At 41.0% G+C, this 20360-nt stretch overlaps 1 protein-coding gene across 1 annotated transcript in view; it reads right to left on the bottom strand.

Annotated features, from left to right (window-relative positions):
- The window catches only part of MED12L (mediator complex subunit 12L), a 423390-nt gene that overhangs the window by 13805 nt on the left and 389225 nt on the right, over positions 1-20360 (bottom strand). Inside the window, exon 42 of the mRNA XM_070405985.1 lies at positions 19326-19421. Within this exon, the coding sequence (XP_070262086.1) occupies positions 19326-19421 (96 nt within the window). The remainder of the gene's footprint in view (positions 1-19325; positions 19422-20360) is intronic.

Below are 20360 nucleotides of genomic sequence, written 5' to 3'. Positions count from 1 at the left end.
GAAACCCCCAAAGGAAAGAAAAGGAGGACTCGCCAGAAAAGCAGCTAAGTGAGACAGAGATATGCAACATGACGGAAAAAGAATTCAGAATAAGGTTCCTAGAGTACATGCACCACATGTTCAAGAAGCAAGAAGAAACAGATGAAAAACTCAACTACTTATGCAAGAAGCTAGAAGAAACAGATGAAAAAATCAACAACTTAAGTAAGTCCCAAGAAGAAATGAAGAGTGACATAGCTTCAATAAAAAACTCCATTGAAAGTATCAACAGTAGACTGGGAGAAGCGGAGGACCGAATTAGTGAATTAGAAGACAAGGAAGCAAAACACACTCAAACTGTACGGCAAATGGAGAAAAAAATTAAAAGACAGGAGGAGAGCCTAAGGGAGCTTTGGGACAACATGAAACGAAACAACATACGAATAATAGGGGTGCCAGAACAACAGAAAGATGAACATGGATTAGAAAACCTATTCGAAGAAATAATATCAGAAAACTTCCCTGAGGTGGGGAAGAAAAAAGTCACACAAGCCCAGAGAGTCCCAAACAAGGTGAACCCGAAAAGACCCACACCAAGACACATCATAATTACCATGGCAAATGTTCAGGATAAAGAGAGAATCTTACAGGCTGCAAGAGAGAGACGGAAAGTAACATACAAGGGATCTCCCATTAGATTATCAAATGATTTCTCAACAGAAACACATCAGGCCAGAAAAGAATGGACGGAAATCTACAAAGTGATGCAAAGCAAAGGACTGAATCCAAGAATACTCTATCCAGCAAGGCTATCATTCAAAATTGAAGGGGAAATAAGAAGCTTCACAGACAAAAAAGGGCTAAGGGAGTTTATCACCACCAAGCCAGCCATGCAAGAAATGCTAAAGGGACTGGTGTAAAAAGAAGAAATATCAAGCTCAGAAAGAAAACAGCCACACACACACACACAAAAAGAAATGGCTACAAACAAATACCTTTCAATAATAACTTTAAATGTAAATGGACTAAATGCTCCAACCAAAAGACATCGAGTGGCTGAATGGATAAAAAAACATGACCCATACATCTGCTGTCTAGAAGAGACCCACCTCATTAGAAGGGACTCACACAGACTGAAAGTGAAGGGATGGAAAAATATCTTTCACGCAAATGGAAAGGAAAAGAAAGCTGGGGTAGCAATACTTATATCTGACAAAGTACATCTCAAAGTGAAGGCCATAACCAGAGATAAGGAAGGCCACTTCATAATACTAAAGGGATCAATACAACAAGAAGATATAACCCTGGTAAACATATATGCACCCAATGCAGGAGCACCCACATACATAAGAAAACTTCTGGAAGATATCAGGGGAGAGATCGACAACAATACAATCATAGTAGGGGACTTTAATACACCACTGACATCACTGGATAAATCCGCTAGACAAAAACTCAGCAAAGAAACAGCAATCCTAAATGACTCACTAGATCAGATGGACTTAATTGACATCTTCAGAACACTTCACCCCACAGCTGCGGAATATACATTCCTCTCAGGTGCTCATGGGACATATTCAAAAATAGACCACCTATTGGGTCACAAGCAAAGTCTCCACAAATTCAAGAAGATTGAAATCATAAAAAGCTTCTTCACAGACCACGATGGCATAATGTTAGAAATAAACTACAATAAAAACAACCCAAAATACTCAAACACTTGGAAGCTGAATAGCATGTTATTAAATATTGATTGGGTTACCGATGACATCAAAGAAGAAATTAAAAACATCCTGGACACTAATGACAATGAAAACACAACAATCCAAAACCTCTGGGACACAATGAAAGCAGTCCTGAGAGGGAAGTTTATAGCTCTACAGGCCTATCTCAAAAAACAAGAAAAAATGGTAGTCAATCATCTAACTCTACAACTCAAAGAATTAGAAAGAGAGCAACAAGAAAACCCCAGAGTGAGCAGAAGGAAGGAGATAATAAAGATTAGAGCAGAAATCAATGAAATAGAGACCAAAAAAACAATACAGAAAATCAATGAAACCAAGAGCTGGTTCTTTGAAAGGATAAACAAGATTGACAAACCCCTAGCCAGGCTCACCAAGAAGCAAAGAGAGAGGTCCCAAATAAACCAAATCAGAAATGATAGAGGCGAAATAACAACAGACCCCACAGAAATACAAATGATTGTTAAACAATACTACGAGCAACTCTACTCCAACAAACTGGACAACCTGGAGGAAATGGACAAATTCCTAGAAAAATACAACATTCCAAAACTCAATCAGGAAGAATCTAAAAACCTCAATAGGCCAATAACTATGGAAGAAATTGAAGCAGTCATCAGAAAGCTTCCAGCAAACAAAAGCCCAGGGCCAGACGGCTTCACGGGGGAGTTCTACCAAACATTCAAGGAAGAACTAAAACCTACCCTCCTCAGACTACTACAAAAAATTCAAGAGGAAGGAACGCTTCCAAGCTCATTCTATGAAGCCAGCATCACCCTAATACCAAAACCAGGTAAAGACATCACAATGAAAGAGAATTACAGGCCAATATCCCTCATGAACATAGATGCCAAAATCCTCAACAAAATCTTAGCAAATCGGATCCAGCAGTACATCAGAAGGATCATACACCATGACCAAGTAGGATTCATCCCAGAGATGCAAGGATGGTACAACATCCGTAAATCAATAAATGTGATACATCACATAAACAAATTGAAAGAAAAAAACCACATGGTCATATCAATTGATGCAGAAAAAGCATTCGACAAAATCCAACACCCATTTTTGATAAAAACTCTCAGAAAGGTGGGAATAGAAGGATCATACCTCAACATAATAAAAGCCATATATGACAGGCCCACTGCCAACATCATACTCAATGGACAAAAACTAACACCATTTCCCCTAAGAACAGGAACAAGACAGGGATGCCCACTCTCACCACTCCTGTTCAACATAGTACTGGAAGTATTAGCCATTGCAATTAGGCAAGAAGAAGGAATAAAAGGCATCCAAATTGGAAAAGAGGAAGTAAAACTGTCCTTATTTGCAGATGACATGATATTATACATACAAAACCCTAGAGACTCCATCAAAAAGCTACTAGACTTAATACATGAATTTGGCAATGTAGCAGGATACAAAATTAACCCCAAGAAATCTGAGGCATTTCTATACACCAACAGTGAACTTTCAGAAAGGGAGATCAGAAAAACAATCCCATTTACCATCGCACCAAAAAAATTAAGATACCTAGGAATAAACTTAACTAAAGAGGTTAAAGACCTCTACTCAGAAAACTACAGGACGTTGAAAAAAGAGATAGAGGAAGACATAAACAGATGGAAGAACATACCATGTTCTTGGATTGGTAGAATCAACATCATTAAAATGTCCATACTACCCAAAGCAATCTATACATTCAACGCACTTCCCATTAAAATACCAATGGCCTTCTTCAAAGATCTAGAACGAACTCTCCAAAAATTCATCTGGAATAAAAAAAGACCCCGAATAGCTGCAACGATCCTGAGAAAGAACAAAGTAGGTGGGATCTCAATGCCAGATATCAAGCTGTATTACAAAGCCACTGTTCTCAAAACTGCCTGGTACTGGCACAAGGACAGACATATAGATCAGTGGAATAGAATAGAGAGTCCAGAAATTAGCCCGAACCAATATGCTCAATTAATTTTTGACAAAGGAGGCATGAACATACAATGGAGCCAAGATAGTCTCTTCAATAAATGGTGTTGGGAAAATTGGACAGACATATGCAAGAAAATGAAACTAGACCACCAACTTACACCATACACAAGAATAAACTCAAAATGGATAAAGGACTTAAATGTACGACAGGAAACCATAAAAATTCTAGAAGAATACAAAGGCAACAAAATCTCAGACATATGCCAAAACAATTTCTTCACTGATACAGCTCCTAGGGCAGTTGAAACTAAAGAGAAACTGAACAAATGGGACTACATCAAAATAAAAAGCTTCTGCACAGCAAAAGAAACCATCAACAAAACAACAAGAAAACCCACCTTGTGGGAAAACATATTTGCCAACGTCATATCGGATAAGGGCTTAATCTCCAAAATTTATAGGGAACTCATACAACTTAACAAAAAGAAGATAAACAATCCAATCAAAAAATGGGCAAAGGATCTAAATAGACACCTTTCAAAAGAGGACATTCAGAAAGCCAAGAGACATATGAAAACATGCTCAAAGTCACTAATCATCCGAGAGATGCAAATCAAAACAACAATGAGGTACCATCTCACACCTGTCAGAATGGCCATCATCAACAAATCAACAAACGACAAGTGCTGGAGAGGATGTGGAGAAAAAGGAACACTTGTGCACTGCTGGTGGGAATGCAGACTGGTGCAGCCACTATGGAAGGCAGTATGGAGGTTCCTCAAAAAATTGGAAATGGAACTCCCATTTGACCCTGTGATCCCACTACTAGGAATATATCCCAAGAAACCAGAAACACCTATCAGAAAGGATATATGCACCCAGATGTTCATAGCAGCACAATTCACCATAGCTAAGATCTGGAAACAGCCTAAGTGCCCATCAGTAGATGAATGGATTAGAAAACTGTGGTACATCTACACGATGGAATACTATGCTGCTGTTAAAAAGAAGGAACTCCTACCATTTGCAACATCATGGATGGAACTGGAGAGCATTATGCTAAGTGAAACAAGCCAGTCAATGAAGGAAAAATACCACATGATCTCACTCATTCATGGATAATAAAGACCATTACAAACTTTTGAACAATAATAGATACAGAGGCAGAGCTGCCTCAAACTGATTGTCAAACTGCAGTGGGAAGGCCAGAGAGAGTTGGGGGGCAGGAGGGAGGGGAGTAAGAGATCAACCGAAGGACTTGTATGCATGCATATAAGCATAACTAATGGACATAAGACACTGGGGGGTAAGGGAGGGTAGTGGTTTGTCAAGGGCGGGGGGGGGGGGGAAAAGGATACTTATGTAATACCCTTTGTAATACTTTAAGAGGAAAATAAAAAAAAAATAAATAAATAAAAAAAAATAAAAACTTGAAAAGCTGAAACTTCAAAAAAAAAAAAAAAAAAAAAAAAAAAAAAAAGTAAGAACTTGCTCTAGTTTTGTGATCTTGTGTACTTTTTAAATAAAATTAAGAAAGTAGTTTCTGCAATAAATAAATAAATAAAATGAAATAAAAATAAAGCAAAAAAAAAAAATCGCCAAAAACATATCCTTGGGTGAGGATTGAAAAAAAAATTTTTTTTGATGTATATTCTGCCTGATCCCTAAATGTCTATTTTGACAACACACATTTATTCAAGATTATTAAATTTTTGCTCAACCATTACTAAAGGAAGTGCATCATTAACTAATAATTTCTATTTAATTGAATCTTTTTGTGGCAAAGCGACTTTCTTGGGGCTGTCCTGGCAGCAGAAGCAGACCGACTGGTCACCTAGTGGCAGGACTGCTGCGGTTAGCGACGCACCTGCCTTACAGCGGGTTTGTCACCTTGCCCTCCGAACTGTGTTCTTCTTTACTTATGGGTACTCTGTGGAGTTTCTTCATTCATTGCTATGACACTCAACAAATCATTTGACAATGCTCATCCAGATCCAAGCACTTCTCTGGGTTCAGGGACACAAACGTGGGTAAAGCACTGTCCCTGCCTCCTGGCCGCTGAGGTTCTTGCTCTAGCAACAACCCGTGAGCACATTATTGGTGAGCAGAAGCACAAGGCACCAAGGCAACCTTTATTTCCAAACTGTTCTGCCACTTGACAGAGTCCACAGACAGTCTGCAGGTCCTCGGATGAATGGAGCGCAGCCCTTCACAGGCACCAGACTCACAGAGACCCCAGCCCTGCACAGGCTCCTCCGCCCAGCCAGGCGCCTCTGCGGGCACCCCGAGCGGGAACCAGCGGCCTGGAGTTTACAGTGTTTAGTACACATTTATCTGCAAGATAACTAGCAACCTACATGCAGTCATTTTTTAAATCTGCACACCATCAGTTCTTTAGTAAAAAGGAAATATATCAAATTTATCTGTCCTGTTAATGAAAATCTCTAGGATATCTTCCTCAACTTCTTTCTATAAATATTATACCTCCTTTTCCTTCATAATGAAAAGAAAAATCCAAATTCAAGAAAAGAAAGGCAACATGGTTCACTAACTTTCTCTGGACCTGATTTTCTTCATTTGAAAAGGAGAATGATATTATCTAAATTCTGAAAAATTTCTCAATTTCTCTAAATGGAACATAATTTTTTTGAGGAAGACTATATGACAATTTCACACATGATCTTTGACTAAAAGTTAATGCAATTGTTTAAGTAACTATTATGCATATCTTTAAAAGGCATAAATTCAGTATAATAAGATAACGACACAAGGATGAGTCAATTTAAAAAGCCACATTATTAAAGTTTTCTGTTAGCATATTTTCCAGGTCACACACCTAGGACACCTGCGTTTAAGATGAAAAGAAATGACACAGCAGGATGGGCTAAACATTATTTTCTTTAAAGCTGGAAGTAACTTTAAATCATGGCCTGATTAAAGTTAATTTAATCACAACAACTCATAAGCTTTAAAAGTATCTTTCAAGCTAAGAACTGTAATTAGGCCCAAACTAGAGGCCACGTGTAATATTCCAGCAAAGGCATCCTGTCTCTTTCCTGATGCTCTTCTTCCACAGAAAAGTGATTACAGAAGAAATACAGACAGCATAGGACTCCCTAGATTTAATCTGCGAGCACCGGCTTTTCTTACAGAAAAGCTTTTCACAGAAAAGCTTGATTTGCTGATGACACTTCTTGAAAAAGTGCCCATTCTGTTCTGTTGGTTTTGACTCCTAGGTGCACTTTTTTACAGCAGAGGTGGACCTGCCTAGATGGGTGCTGCCGCTACCATTCATTATCCTACCCGTTCCAGCTGCTCTTGGTCACTAGGAGAGCAGACCAACAAGGGGACAGTCAATAGCAGTGAACAATGGTGCCTTTCCATGCTCACTGCGCCCACTCTCCCCATCAGGCGTCCCAAACTTATATTCCTCTTCACCTGTTATGGATTGAATTGCCGCCTCCCCCAAAGACAGGGTAGTGTCCTAATGCTCAGTACCTCACAATGCAACCCTTATTTGGAGAAAGGATCTTTACAGAGGTAATCAAGTTAAAATGAGGTCTTGAGGGTGAGATCGGATCCAATATGACTGGGGTCCTTATGAAAAAGAGAAATTTCAAAACAAACACATTTATAGTGAACACCCCATGAGAAGATGAAGGCAGGGATTGGAGTACTGTTTCTATAAAACAAGGAATGTCCAGCATTGTCAGCAGACCACCAGGAGCGAGGGGAGAGGCACAGGACAGATTCTCTCTCACAGCCCTCAAAGGAGCCAACCCTGCCAACACCTTAATCTTGGACTTCTAGCCTCCAGAACCTGGAGAAAATGCATTTCTGGGCTTAAGCCACCCTGTGGGTGGTACTTGGTTACAGCACCCTTCGCAAACTCATCCAATCTTTCAGCTCTTCTACTGCTCTCCACTGATATGCCGATCTAAGCATCTGGTGGCAGAGGATGTACTGGGCTCTTTGTTAGTGCGCTCCAGAACCTCTGGCACAGCGCTGGCTCCACTGTATGTACTGAATAAGCGCGTGTTGAATTAAATTGTGAATGTCACCAGGTAGTGGTGGGGCAAGTCACGGGAATGGAGGTGGCTGTGTGTCCCCCACCACTTCTCGCCTGAGACGGCATGACTCAGAACCCCAAATGCACCAGAGCTGGCTTCTCTTTAACAGCCTGCTCACTGCTCCGTCTCAGCAAGGAAAGAAACAGAGAATGAAGAGCACTAATTGGCCAGAAATGAGAATCAGATATGCTGAGGATGTTCATAATAAAAATAAACATATTTAGAAGGTATATAATAAATATTAGTGGAATAAGGATCGAGTCTACAACTCAGGCATGTGTGCTAAACAGGAATCGAATCATGACCTCCTGGTTCATAGGTTGATGCTCAACCATTGAGCCACACCGGCCAGGCTAGAAGTACTATTTTTGAAATTGGGAACAATCTAAATGTTTGACTGTAGGTGGGGTGATTAAGCAAATACTAGCAGAGCAATACAAAAAACAAACAAACAAACAAAAAACCTACTGTGGAGTTCACTATCCATTAAGATTGCTGTAATGGGATTCTGTGTTTCTCTGGAATTACTTTCCTATGAACACAATGAGGGGAAATCTTGTGCTGTGTTCTGATAACCCTGCTCAATCCCTGGGATAGAAACATTTTAAGCCAGTGAGTGAAATACAACCTAATAGACTAAAAAACTTCAATACTGTCTTAGAAGTCAAAATTGAATAAGTTTAACATATATTCTTCACACAAAATACATTCATTAAGTATTTATGAAACTATTAGATGAGTAAGAATATTAAATTCCCTTATATTCAATACTAGAGGCCCGGTGCACAAAAATTTGTGCACTCGGGGGGAAAGGGGGTCCCTCAGCCCATCCTGTGCCCTCTCCCAGTCTGGGACCCCTTGGGAGATAATGACCTGCTGGCTTAGGCCTGCTCCCGGGTGGCAGAGGGCAGGCCCAATCCCTGGGTGCAGCCCCTGGTCGGGCTCAGAGCAGGGCCGATTGGGGAGTTGGGGCGCCGCCCCCTGTCACACACAGAGCAGGGCGGATCAGAGGGTTGGGGCGCTGCCCCCTGTCATGCACAGAGCAGGGCCCATCAGGGGGGTTGGGGCTCCGTACCCTATCACCCACAGAGCAGGGCCCATCAGGGGGTTGGGGAGCTCCCCCCTGTCACACACAGAGCAGGGACCATCAGGGGGTTGAGGAGCTCCCCTCTGTCACTCACAGAGTAGGGCCGATAGGGGAGTTGGGGCACCGCCCCCTGTCACACACAGAGCAGGGCCGATCAGGGGGTTGGGGCGCCGCCACTGTCACACTCAGGGCAGGGCCGATGGGGAGGTTATGGTTCTACCCTGTCACACACGGAGTAGGGACCGTGGGGGGGGTGGGAGTTGGGGCGCCGCACCCTGTCACACACAGAGCAGGGCCGATCAGGGGGTTGGGGCGCAGCCACTGTCACACTCAGGGCAGGGCCGATGGGGAGGTTATGGCTCTACCCTGTCACACACAGAACAGGGCCTGTGGTGGGGGCGGGGGTTGGGGCGCCACACCCTGTCACACACAGAGCAGGGCCGATCAGGGGGTTGGGATGCTGCACCCTGTCACACACAGAGCCACAGGGCGATCAGGGGGTTTGGGCGCTGCCCCCGTCACGCTGATCCAGTGCCAGGAGGCCTCGCGGCTCCGCTGATCCCGGTGCTGGGAGGCATATTACCCTTTTACTATATAGGATAGAGGCCTGGAGGCCGGCTGGTTTGCCCTGAAGGGTGTCCTGGATCAGGGTGGGGGTCCCCACTGCGGTGCCTGGCCAGCCTGGATGAGGGGCTGAGGGCTGCTTTCAGGCTGGCGGTTGTTTTTTTTTTTTTTTAATATATATTTTATTGATTTTTTACAAAGAGGAAGGGAGAGAGATAGAGAGTTAGAAACATCGATCAGCTGCCTCCTGCACATCTCCCACTGGGCATGTGCCCGCAACCCAGGCACATGCCCCTGACCGGAATTGAACCTGGGACCCTTCAGTCCGCAGGCCGACGCTCTATCCACTGAGCCAAACCGGTCTCGGCCAGGCTGGCGGTTGTTGATTGAAGCTCCCAATGGCTCCTTTTTTTAAATTTTATTCTGGGCCAGCTTTAGCTCTGGCTCTAGCTCTGAGAGCAGGTATCTGGTTTGTTTCGGTTCTATAATCGAAACAATGTATAACTTCAGCTCTGAGATCCCAGCAGGCTATATTTGTTACAAAGTTTCAAACTGCCAGCTCAGAGGCCAGCAAGGCAGGCGGGGAACATTGGAGTCTGCAGTCCCTGCAGCAAGCAAGCCTCATGTTCGCTTCCAGCTGCCTGGCTGCCGGCCGCCATCTTAGCTGACAGTTAATTTGCATAAGGATATGCTGATTAGCCAATGGGAAGGGTAGCGGTCGTACGCCAATTACCATGTTTCTCTTTTATTAGTGTAGATGCTTTAATACTAGTGTAAAAGGGAGATCATCTCCTCTCATTCTCCATAAGCTCATCCTCTGCTTCAAATTATAATTAAGAAGTGTAAAGACAAATCTCCCACATCCCTATAGATTTAACTTTGTGATAGAATCAGATGTTTCCTTTTTTTTACTCTATCCAAAATAACTATTATATTTCAGGTACTTGATATTAATATTCACACGTGTTTGTTAATATTCATATGTAGCATGATTCTCTAAGGATTTATACCCTTCACATCTTATATATTTCCCACATACTGTATTACATTATAAACCAAGTAAACTAATAATTAGTGGATAAAAGGCCAGAGAAAAACTAATGAATATACTCTTAATGTTTGCGTAACTGTAGATGTCAACCCAATTAAAATTTTTTTATAAAATGACTATTTTATAAGGACATGTACCTATACATTAAAGCAAACATTTTTGAAAAGTAGAACTCTGAGGATGGCAGTTAAACATATGTGTGACTAAATAGACAAATTTTAAATACATAAAAGTACATAGATTAAATGTACTTGTATGTGTAAATTTTACTTGTGAGACATATATATGTGCTTATTTAATATGTAAGATAAATCAAAGGTTAAAAAAAAGTTAAAAATGTACAATATCATACTGTTATATACTCAAAGCAATAAAATCAGTCCTATATTTAATGTTTGTCTCTTGTTAAAGTAGGTATTATTTAACTATAACCTATTAGCAATGGCTAGCCAAAAAAAGTTATAATTCTCAGATTAATGGGTTCTTTATAATTGTTAGTCAAGTGCTCATATATGAATTTGCATTAATCTCTGAAAAGGTATAATTCTATTATATTCATTTCCTCCTGTTCTTTATATAATCTGTGCTGCTAACATGAACATTACAGCATAATAAGTCTTTGTTTTAAATTAGAAAGAAAAAAAAAAGGCTAAGGATTTGCCAGGTTAACATTAAATATTCCAAATTTGTCAACCTGACAAAATTTGTATTTCTTGGCTTTCTGTCAAAATACCACCAGAACCCTGGCAGGATAGCACAGTTGGTTGGTGTGTCATCCTGATATACCAAGGTTGCCAGTTCCATCCCCAGTCAGGGCACAGAGAAACATCAATGATGACAGAGAATTATCCATTGGCTGCTTCCTGCACACCCCCTACTGGGGACCGGCCTGCAACCTGGGCATGTGCCCTTGACTGGAATCGAACCAGGACCTTTCAGTCCATGGGCTGAAGCTCTATCCACTGAGCCAAACCAGCCAAGGCAATAAATAAATTAAAAAAAAAAATACCACCAGAATTTTTTGTTGCATACAAAAAGAAAAGATAAGGGCTACTTTAAGCTTTTTTACTGCCTCATATACTAATACTAGTGGCCTGGTGCATAAATTCATGCACATTGAAAGGAAATTAATTAGAAGAAATATTTTAATATTGCTATTTGTCCTTTCTCTATAATAGAAGTGTCAACCGAATTCATGATCAACAATGACAGATCGAAACATACACGTGCAATTGGTGCCAGCGAGAGCTTTATATGTATCACGCAGGCGCTAGTCAACTTAGCCTTTTATATATATAGAATAAACTTGCTTAATTAAACCTGCTTTCTGAGGTAGCTAACATTTTTCCAGCCCAGTGAAGCACCCCAACTTCTCTTTCACGTAATTGTCAGCAACACAGCAGTAAATATCAACATGAAGCAGATTATTATTGTAGATCATGCAGGGAGATCAAAGGGTAGAATATTTAACTGCAGCAGTGTTTGACTATTTTCTGTGCAGTAAGAAAACCTAAAGTCATTTTCAAGGTCCACCATTTCTTACTTCTTTTCAGTTGGGTCAAGTTTCTAAACTTTCTAAATCTCCATTTGCCAGCTAATGAAAAGAAAATAGGATTCCACCAAGTCTCCTATCTATATACTCCAGGACTTCTGTGAGGATCAAATGAGATGAGGCACGGGAAAACTCTTCACAGACATTTGGTTAAAGTGTGAAATGTTTGCACCTGGCTATAAAGCAAGTCATGTTCCTGGGCTGAAGAAACCGCAAGGAGGCTAGTCGTTACTAGGGAGAGGAGGGCGGACATTGCTACATGACGTCATTACCCAGCGCCCACAGCCACCGTTTCCAGGTTGGGCTGGGCTGTGGGCTGCATTTTGCGCCATGGGGTCTCAGCAGCATCGGCTACAATTTGGTGGGCTGTCGCACCAGCGTGGTGGTGGGGCCTGTCTCCCACTTGGGGGAAGCCGAGTATTGCTTTTTGGCACCAGGTCTGCAGTGCCATTTCTCTGTGCACGTCACGGCAGCTCCTGCATTGAGCGTCTGCCCCTTGGTGGTCAGTGCACGTCACAGTGACTGGTCAGACGGTCGGACACTTAGAATATTAGCTATATATATATATATATACATATATATATATATATATGTATGTATATATATATATATAGCTATATAGGTATATATATATATATAGCTATATAGGTATATACATATATATATACCTAGGGAAAAGTTAATTTAATTGCCAAATTTAGTCTAATTGAAGCCATCTACAACTCCAGAATACTGGATCAAGTTGAAGAAAGAATTTAAGGTATTTTTAGTAATTGCCCATTTTAAACTCAAGGAGTCAAATACTAGGCTTCTTATTTATTTATTTATTTATTTATTTATTTATTTATGTATGTATGTATGTATTTATGTATTTATTTATTTATTTTGTTAATCCTCACCCAAGAATATTTTTCCATTGATTTATAGGAAGATTGGAAGAGAGAGGGAAAGACAGAGAGAAGCATTAATGTGAGAGAAACACATCGACTGGTTGCCTCCTACATGAGCCCTGACCAGGGCCTGGGCCGGGTAGGAGCCTGCAACCAAGCTATGGGCCCTTGACCGGTATTGAACCTGGGACCCTTTGGTCCTCAGGCCGATGCTCTCTCTGTTGAGCCAAACCAGCTAAGGCTAGGCTTCAAATGAGAAACAAAGTTTAGGGATCAATAGATAGACAAATTTAGAAGGGAAAGCTCTTTCTTAAAATAGAATACCATATGTTAATCACAGAAAAAATAATAGAATTAGCAAATCATCATTTTTTCCCTGCCCATGTGAAAAAAAATTTAGGCAAGAATACTTTAATTTATGCTGACACTAGTATGTAAAGTCTAATGAGTAAAAGAACAACTAGATTATATAAAACATCCCCATAAATTACTTTTTAATTTCAAAAGGAAAATAACTTTCTAGTTAAGAAATCTATTGGATCACCTAAACAAAGAGATGAGAGTAATATCACCAATAATGTTTATCCTAATGTGATGTACTGAGAAAGACACAATGTCTCCTCTGTGATATTCCCACCAAAAACGTATAATCTGAATCTAATCATGAAACATCAGACAAATCAAATCGAGTAACATTCTACAAAATCCTAGGAACCTCAAAAAGAAATTTCAATGTAATGCATGAAGACCAAAATAAAACAAACAAAAACCCTTGCACATTTGCAAGATGAAAGGTGAGTAACAGAGTGATCCTAGACCAAGAAAAAAATCTGCAACAAGGACATAAATGGTATTATTGGTGCAACTGGCACAATTTGCAAAAGATGTATAGATTGTAGTCCATGAATGTTGTCAATTTCCTGGTTTTAGTTGTATCAAGTTTTTTTGTAGGAGAATATCCTAGTTGTTAAAAAAACACACACACAAGTATTTGGAGTAAAGGGGCATAACCTCCAACTTACTGAAGTGTACAAATTAGGAAAAAAATGTGGGTGTGTGCTTAGAGAATAATAAAACAAATGTGGCAAGAGAACCAAGATGGTGGCTTAGGTAAATGCCAGTACTTGCTGCCTCCTACAACCACATCAAAATTACAACTAAAATACAAAACAACTATCACCCAAAACCACGGAAAAGCTGGCTGAGTAGAAGTACTACAACTAGAGCGGTAAAGAAGAAAGTGCATTGAGACTGGTAGGAAGTGCGGAGGCATGGAACAGACTGGTCTGGCACCCAGGTGTGCTGCTTTTTTAATCAGGAGGAAGATTGCCTGGAGGAGCGAGGGGTCCCAGCCCCACTCCAGACCCCCAGTCCAGGGTCCCAGAGCTGGGGAAAGAAGTCCCTACTGGCAGTAAGAACTATGGGCTGTAAAAACCAGTGCGGACTGGGGCTGAGTGACACACAGGCTGCTGGAGACCTAGCTGTTCCTCTTAAAAGGCCTGCATCATGAACTGAATTTACAAGCTCCCACTTCCTCTGAGCTCCAGTGCCAGGCCAGGCTTCTGGAGGACCCAGACACATATGGCGAGAAACTGGACTGTCTGGCATGGGGGCAAGAACTTGGGGGTGGCTTTCTTTCAGACAGAGGTGCTCGCAGAGTCATTGTTCCCATGCTGGGACCTCCTCTGTGCAGGGCTGACTGGCAGCCATTTCTGTTTGCTCTGCCCTGGTGATTCCCTGAGACCCTACCCCACCCAATTTACAACCCCACCCAAGCTGTGCACAGTGGCTTTTGCACATGAATTGTCTGTCCTTTCTTAGGTGAAAACTCTGTCAAACAAGCTGCAACTGGGTCAGGGAGCTGCAAACCTATCAATAAAAGGCCCAGAAAAACCAGCACCAGCACCAGCCTGCCTTTCTTCACAGTTGGGCCTCATCTGGGCACTTCCAAACCCAATACAAAGAGGAAGTATCTGCAGATTCTTCCTGGTAGCCCAAGACAGTGGCTGACTTTGCACCTCCCTGGAGACCCAAGAGCCAGTGTACCAGTGGTCAGTGTGAGACCATACCAGATTACAGCTTTTCACATCCATAAGCGACACACTCAAGGGGCAGACTCAGTGAGCACCAAAGCCCCACTGAAGCAAGTCCTGCTCCATAAGGGTGTCTCCTGCACAGCAGCTTTCCCACTGTAGTCGCAGCTGGTCCCCACAGCCAATTGGCCTGGAGGTCAATTCCTCCCAGTGACACCAACAGCAATCAAGGCTCAACTACAACAAAACTGTGCATACAACCCATAAAGGGGTGCACCAAGAGTGTCCACCTCAGGTTATTGGGGAGGCTGAGCCACTGGGCCCTATAGGACACCTACTACACAAGGCCACTCTATCAACTCAAGGAGACTTAACAGCTACCCAATACATAGAAACAAACACAGGGACGCAGCTAAAATGTGGAGACAAAGACATGTCACAAATGAAAGAAAGGGGAGAAAGCAAACTACTGATATAGAATTCAAAACCACAGTTATAAGGTTACTCAGGAATCTTCTAGAAACCTCTGAGGAACAGGACCAGTCAGAAATTAAGTATACACTGACTGAAATAAAGAATAATATAAAGGGATTCAACAGTAGATTAGAGGATCTTGAGAATCAAATCAATGATATGAAATATGAGGAAGCAAAAAACACCCAACCAGAAGAGCAAAAAAAAAAACAAAAACGAAAAAATATGAAGATAGTGTAAGGAGTCTCTGTAACAACCTCAAGCATACCAATATCTGAATTATGGGGATGCCAGAAGAAGAGAGAGAGCAAGATACTGAAAACCTATTTGAAGAAATAATGACAGAAAACCTCCCCTACCCGGTGAAAGAAATAGACTTACAAGTCCAGGAAACACAGAGAACCCCAAACAAGAGGAATCCAAAGAGGACCACACCAAGACACCTCATAATTAAAATGCAAAGGGAAAAATACAAAAAGAGAACCTTAAAAGCAGCAAGAGAAGAACAATTAGTTACCTACAAGGGAGTGCCCATACGACTGTCAGCTGATTTCTCAACAGAAACTATGCAGGCCAGAAGGGAGTGGCAAGAAATATTCAAAGTGATGAATAGCAAGAACCTACAACCAAGAATACTCTACCCAGCAAAGCTATCATTTAGAATTGAAGGTCAGATAAAGAGCTTCACAGACAAGAAAAAGCTACAGGAGTTCATCACCACTAAACCAGTATTATATGAAATACTGAAGGGTATTCATTAAGAAGAGGAAGAAGAAGAAAAAGGTAAAGATAAAAAATATGAACAACAAATACACATCTATCAACAAGTGAATCAAAAAATCAAGTGAATAAATAATCTGATGAACAGAATAAACTGATGAATGGAATAGAATGAGGGCCATGGAAATGGAACAGACTGATGATTCTCAGAGGGAAGAGGGTGTGGGGGGTGCAAGAAGAGATAAGACAAAGATCTTATATGCATGTATGCATTACCTATGGACACAGACAATACAGTGGTGAGGGCTTGGGGTGGGGTGGGTCCCGGTGGAGGGGAGCTATGGGAGGAAAAAAGAGGGACATCTGTAATAATCTCAACAATAAAGATTAATTAAAAAAACACACAAATGTGGCAAAATGTTCATAATTAGTGAATCTGGGTGAATTGTTTATGGCAATACTTTTTATTATTCTTGCAACTCTTCTGTAAGTTTGAAATTATTTCAGCCCTAGTTGGTTTGGCTAGTGGATAGAGCATAGGCCTGCGGACTGAAGGGTCCAGGGTTTGATTCTGGTCAAGGGCACATGCCTGGGTTGCGGGCTTGATCCCCATTAAGGGGAGAGCAGGAGACAGCCAATCAATGATTCTCTCTCATCATTGATGTTTCTGACTCTCTCTTCCTCTCCCTTCCTCTCTGAAATCAATAAAAAAAAAATCCTGTTTTGTTTTTAAAGAAATTATTACAAAATGCAAAGTTATATCTTGTTCTTAGGAGAGACGTTAGAGTGAGCTAGCAGTATCCCATCCAAAGGATTCCCTTCCACATTTGAAAGAAACAGTCAGCCAACCCATGCTAATACACCCATGAGGATAAAGTAGAAGTCTGTGAATATTTATATATTACTCTACTTGTACAGCATTTTGAAGGTAGATTGCAGTAAATGTCAGAGACACATTAAAAAAAAAAAGAATCAGAGCTAAAAATAAACTAGATTTATGATAAAGAATTTCCTTAAAAAATGGAGATCATAGTGGCTGTTCTTTTTTTCTTTACTAAAGTTTATTTAACAAAAGTACAATGTGAAAATGGACAGAGCTCGATTGGCATATTAGGCTTTTAATATATAGAATAGCTAAGATATGGAGACAGCCCAAGTGCCCAACAGTAGATGAGTAGATGAAAAACCCTGTGATACATTCACACCATGGAATACTATGCAACTGTAAAAAAGAAGGATCTCTTACCCTTTTGGACAGCATGGAGGGACCTGGAGAGTATTATGCTAAGTGAAATAAGCCAGACAGAGAAAGAAAAGTATCATATGATATCACTTATATGTGGAATCTAATGAACAAAATAAACTGATGAACAAAATGGAACCAGAGACATTGAAGCATGCAACAGATGGACGTATTTCAGAAGAAAGTGGGGGAGGGAGGAGGGAAGAGATTAACCAGATAACTTATATGAATACTAGAGGCCCAGTGCATGAGATTCATGCACTCGGTAGGTCCCTCAGCCCTGTATGTGCCCTCTCACAGTTCAGGAGCCCTCAGGGGATGTGTGTCTGGTGGCTTAGGCCGGCTCCCTCCAGGGGACTCCCTAAGCCAGCAGTCAGACTCCTTAGTGCTGCCGCTGTGTTTGCCAGCTATAAGCCCAGCTCAGGGCTTCTGGCTGAGTGGCACTCCCCACTGTGGGAGCGCACTGACCACCAGGGGACAATTCCTGTGTTTAATGTCTGCCCCCTGGTGGTAAGTGCGCGTCATAGCGACCGGTTGTTCTGCTGTTCGGTCTATTTGCATATTAGCCTTTTATTATATAGGATGTCTATAACCCATGGACACAGATAATAGTGTGATGAAGGCCTGGGGTGTGGGGTAGGAACAGGATGGAGGGGTCAATGAGGGGAAAAAAGGGACATCTGTAATATTTTCAACAATAAAGATAATTTCTTTTTAAATGGAGATCAAACTGAGCAAAGCAGGGGCTTGTCAAATGTCCACAGAATGTCTTAGTCCAGCTGACCATGTTCCCTTAGCAGCCCTACTCGTGTATATCAGACCTGTCTCCCCTAACTCTACTCTGATCCCTCCTAATGTACTCTAGTCCCGGCCATATTGTTCCTTCTTTACTACAAGTTATGAAACCATCCACATTCAAATTCTGTCTTGAAAAGAGACACCAGTTTCCCAAAGTAAAATGGGCAGCAGCCAGCTCCCTCTATCTAGGTCAGTGATGGCGAACCTATGACACGCGTGTCAGAGGTGACACGCGAACTCATTTTTTTGGTTGATTTTTCTTTGTTAAATGGCATTTAAATATATAAAATAAATATCAAAAATATAAATCTTTTGTTTTACTATGGTTGCAAATATCAAAAAATTTCTATATGTGACATGGCACCAGAGTTAAGTTAGGGTTTTTCAAAATGCTGACATGCCGAGCTCAAAAGGTTCACCATCACTGGTCTAGGTAGTACTCACGCACACAGCTCACATTGCCGAATTACCTGCAGAGTAAGTATTTATTTTACAGGTATTTCCAATATGTAGCAAGTGATGTGACCACTGATGGCAGTGAGAAAATGATCCTTTTTAGAATACATTTAGGTAAACAGAAAAAGAGGCAATTTAAAGAAAAAGGTTAAGTCAAAATAAAGCAGGGCTACAGCATTTGCAAAAGTAAAGGCTGCTGTAAGTTCTGAGGTTTACAAATGTTCACTGATGCACATTTCAAAGTTCGGTTCACAAAGCCAGAGAAGTAAACACTTATGAATTACTTGAAAATTCCTGCAGCAAATGCTAACTGCTGAAATCAGTATTTTTTTTTTACATCAGTAAAGATAATATTTCAGAAAGCACTCTCATGCTTTTTTGAAATTATAGTAAAAATTCACAGGAAGATAATCTTCTGAACTATATATATAGTTAAATTATAAAAATATTTTTGTGTCTGAATATAAATATTTTAGTTCATAGAGATGTCTGGAAAAACTTGAAAAGGAAAAATAGTATGATCTACTAAATCCCAAATATTTATTTGTAGCTTTCTATGAAAACTAGTACATCAACTACAACATCAATATCATCCCACTCTGATAAAGTTCTGGGGAAATTGCTAGAATATATTTAGGCTATTTTAATTGTTAACACTATTATGGGACATGAAAAATGCAAACAGACTTTAAGGAAAATGCCCCCATGTTTGATTTGGAAGCACCAGGCCTTACCAATGGCTGCTGGGGCTGCACGGCCTGCAGACTGAGGGGCTGGCTCTGGGGTTGCGAGGATGGCTGGGGCTGCGGGGGCTGCTGGGACTGCTGCATCTAGAAAGAAAAAGGATTTTATACTAAACAGAGGGGTTAATATTCCAGTCTTCTCTTCCCATATGCCTTTTATTTAATTATGTTGTGGCGGCAAAATAATACACACCAGCCTCTTCCATAGCAGCCTTGCCAAACTGCTCATCTTTCAAGGGAAAGACCTAAATCTCCTCCTCCATGAAGCCCTCTTGGACCTCACCCTTTAGTAGTCACAGCGTTCTCTGTCTATCCTGTCCTGCGTTGTCCCAGTACCTGCTCTAAACTCACTGTCAACTCCTTTCATGTTGTCTGCCTTCCATATATCTTATCCTTCTTGTACTACCACGTTAGACAAGGAGTGCTCGTAGTTACCTTTTCATTCCCTGTGACATCTGGATGAACTAGAAGATTCATTTGTGGTGTTTCTTTTTTTTTTTTTAAGGAAGATGAAAATAAAGATAGATAAGGAGGAGGAAACAAAGGAGTTGTTCTTAAAGAACTCCAGAAGATTAGTTTGTTTTTAAAGTAATTGTAGATATGGGAAGCTCTGGCATAAATTATGAGAATAAAATCATAAATTGTGTCTGTGACAGTTGGCAGAAATGCAGAACTCTTGGAAACACTTCCAAGTCACAGAGGAAACACAGAGAATGAGAGGAAAATCCTAGCAGATGGTCTGTCTCAAGGACCTTCAGTTTCTTCCACCCAAACATTCATTTTGATGAGGACACCGCCAGACTTCTTTTCATCCTTTGCATTTTCCAACTCGGTGTGTATACTATCCTCCAATTTATTTTTCTTCTTTAGGGCAATGCAATAAATAGCTACTGCCTGCTGGCACTTCTAAGTGACAATGCACATGGATGTGGAATCCACACAGAGATCTGGACGGGTTTCCCCAGTGTGAACAATGCTTACAATAGGGAAGCAGTTTTCCACTGACTCTGTGAACTCTGCCAAGAG

The sequence above is a fragment of the Myotis yumanensis genome, unplaced genomic scaffold (genome assembly GCF_028538775.1).
Source record: "Myotis yumanensis isolate MYYU_CA2020_CCGP unplaced genomic scaffold, mMyoYum1.0.hap1 SCAF_2, whole genome shotgun sequence".
NCBI classification, from domain to species: domain Eukaryota; kingdom Metazoa; phylum Chordata; class Mammalia; order Chiroptera; family Vespertilionidae; genus Myotis; species Myotis yumanensis.
This window is presented reverse-complemented; position numbering and strand designations above follow the sequence as displayed.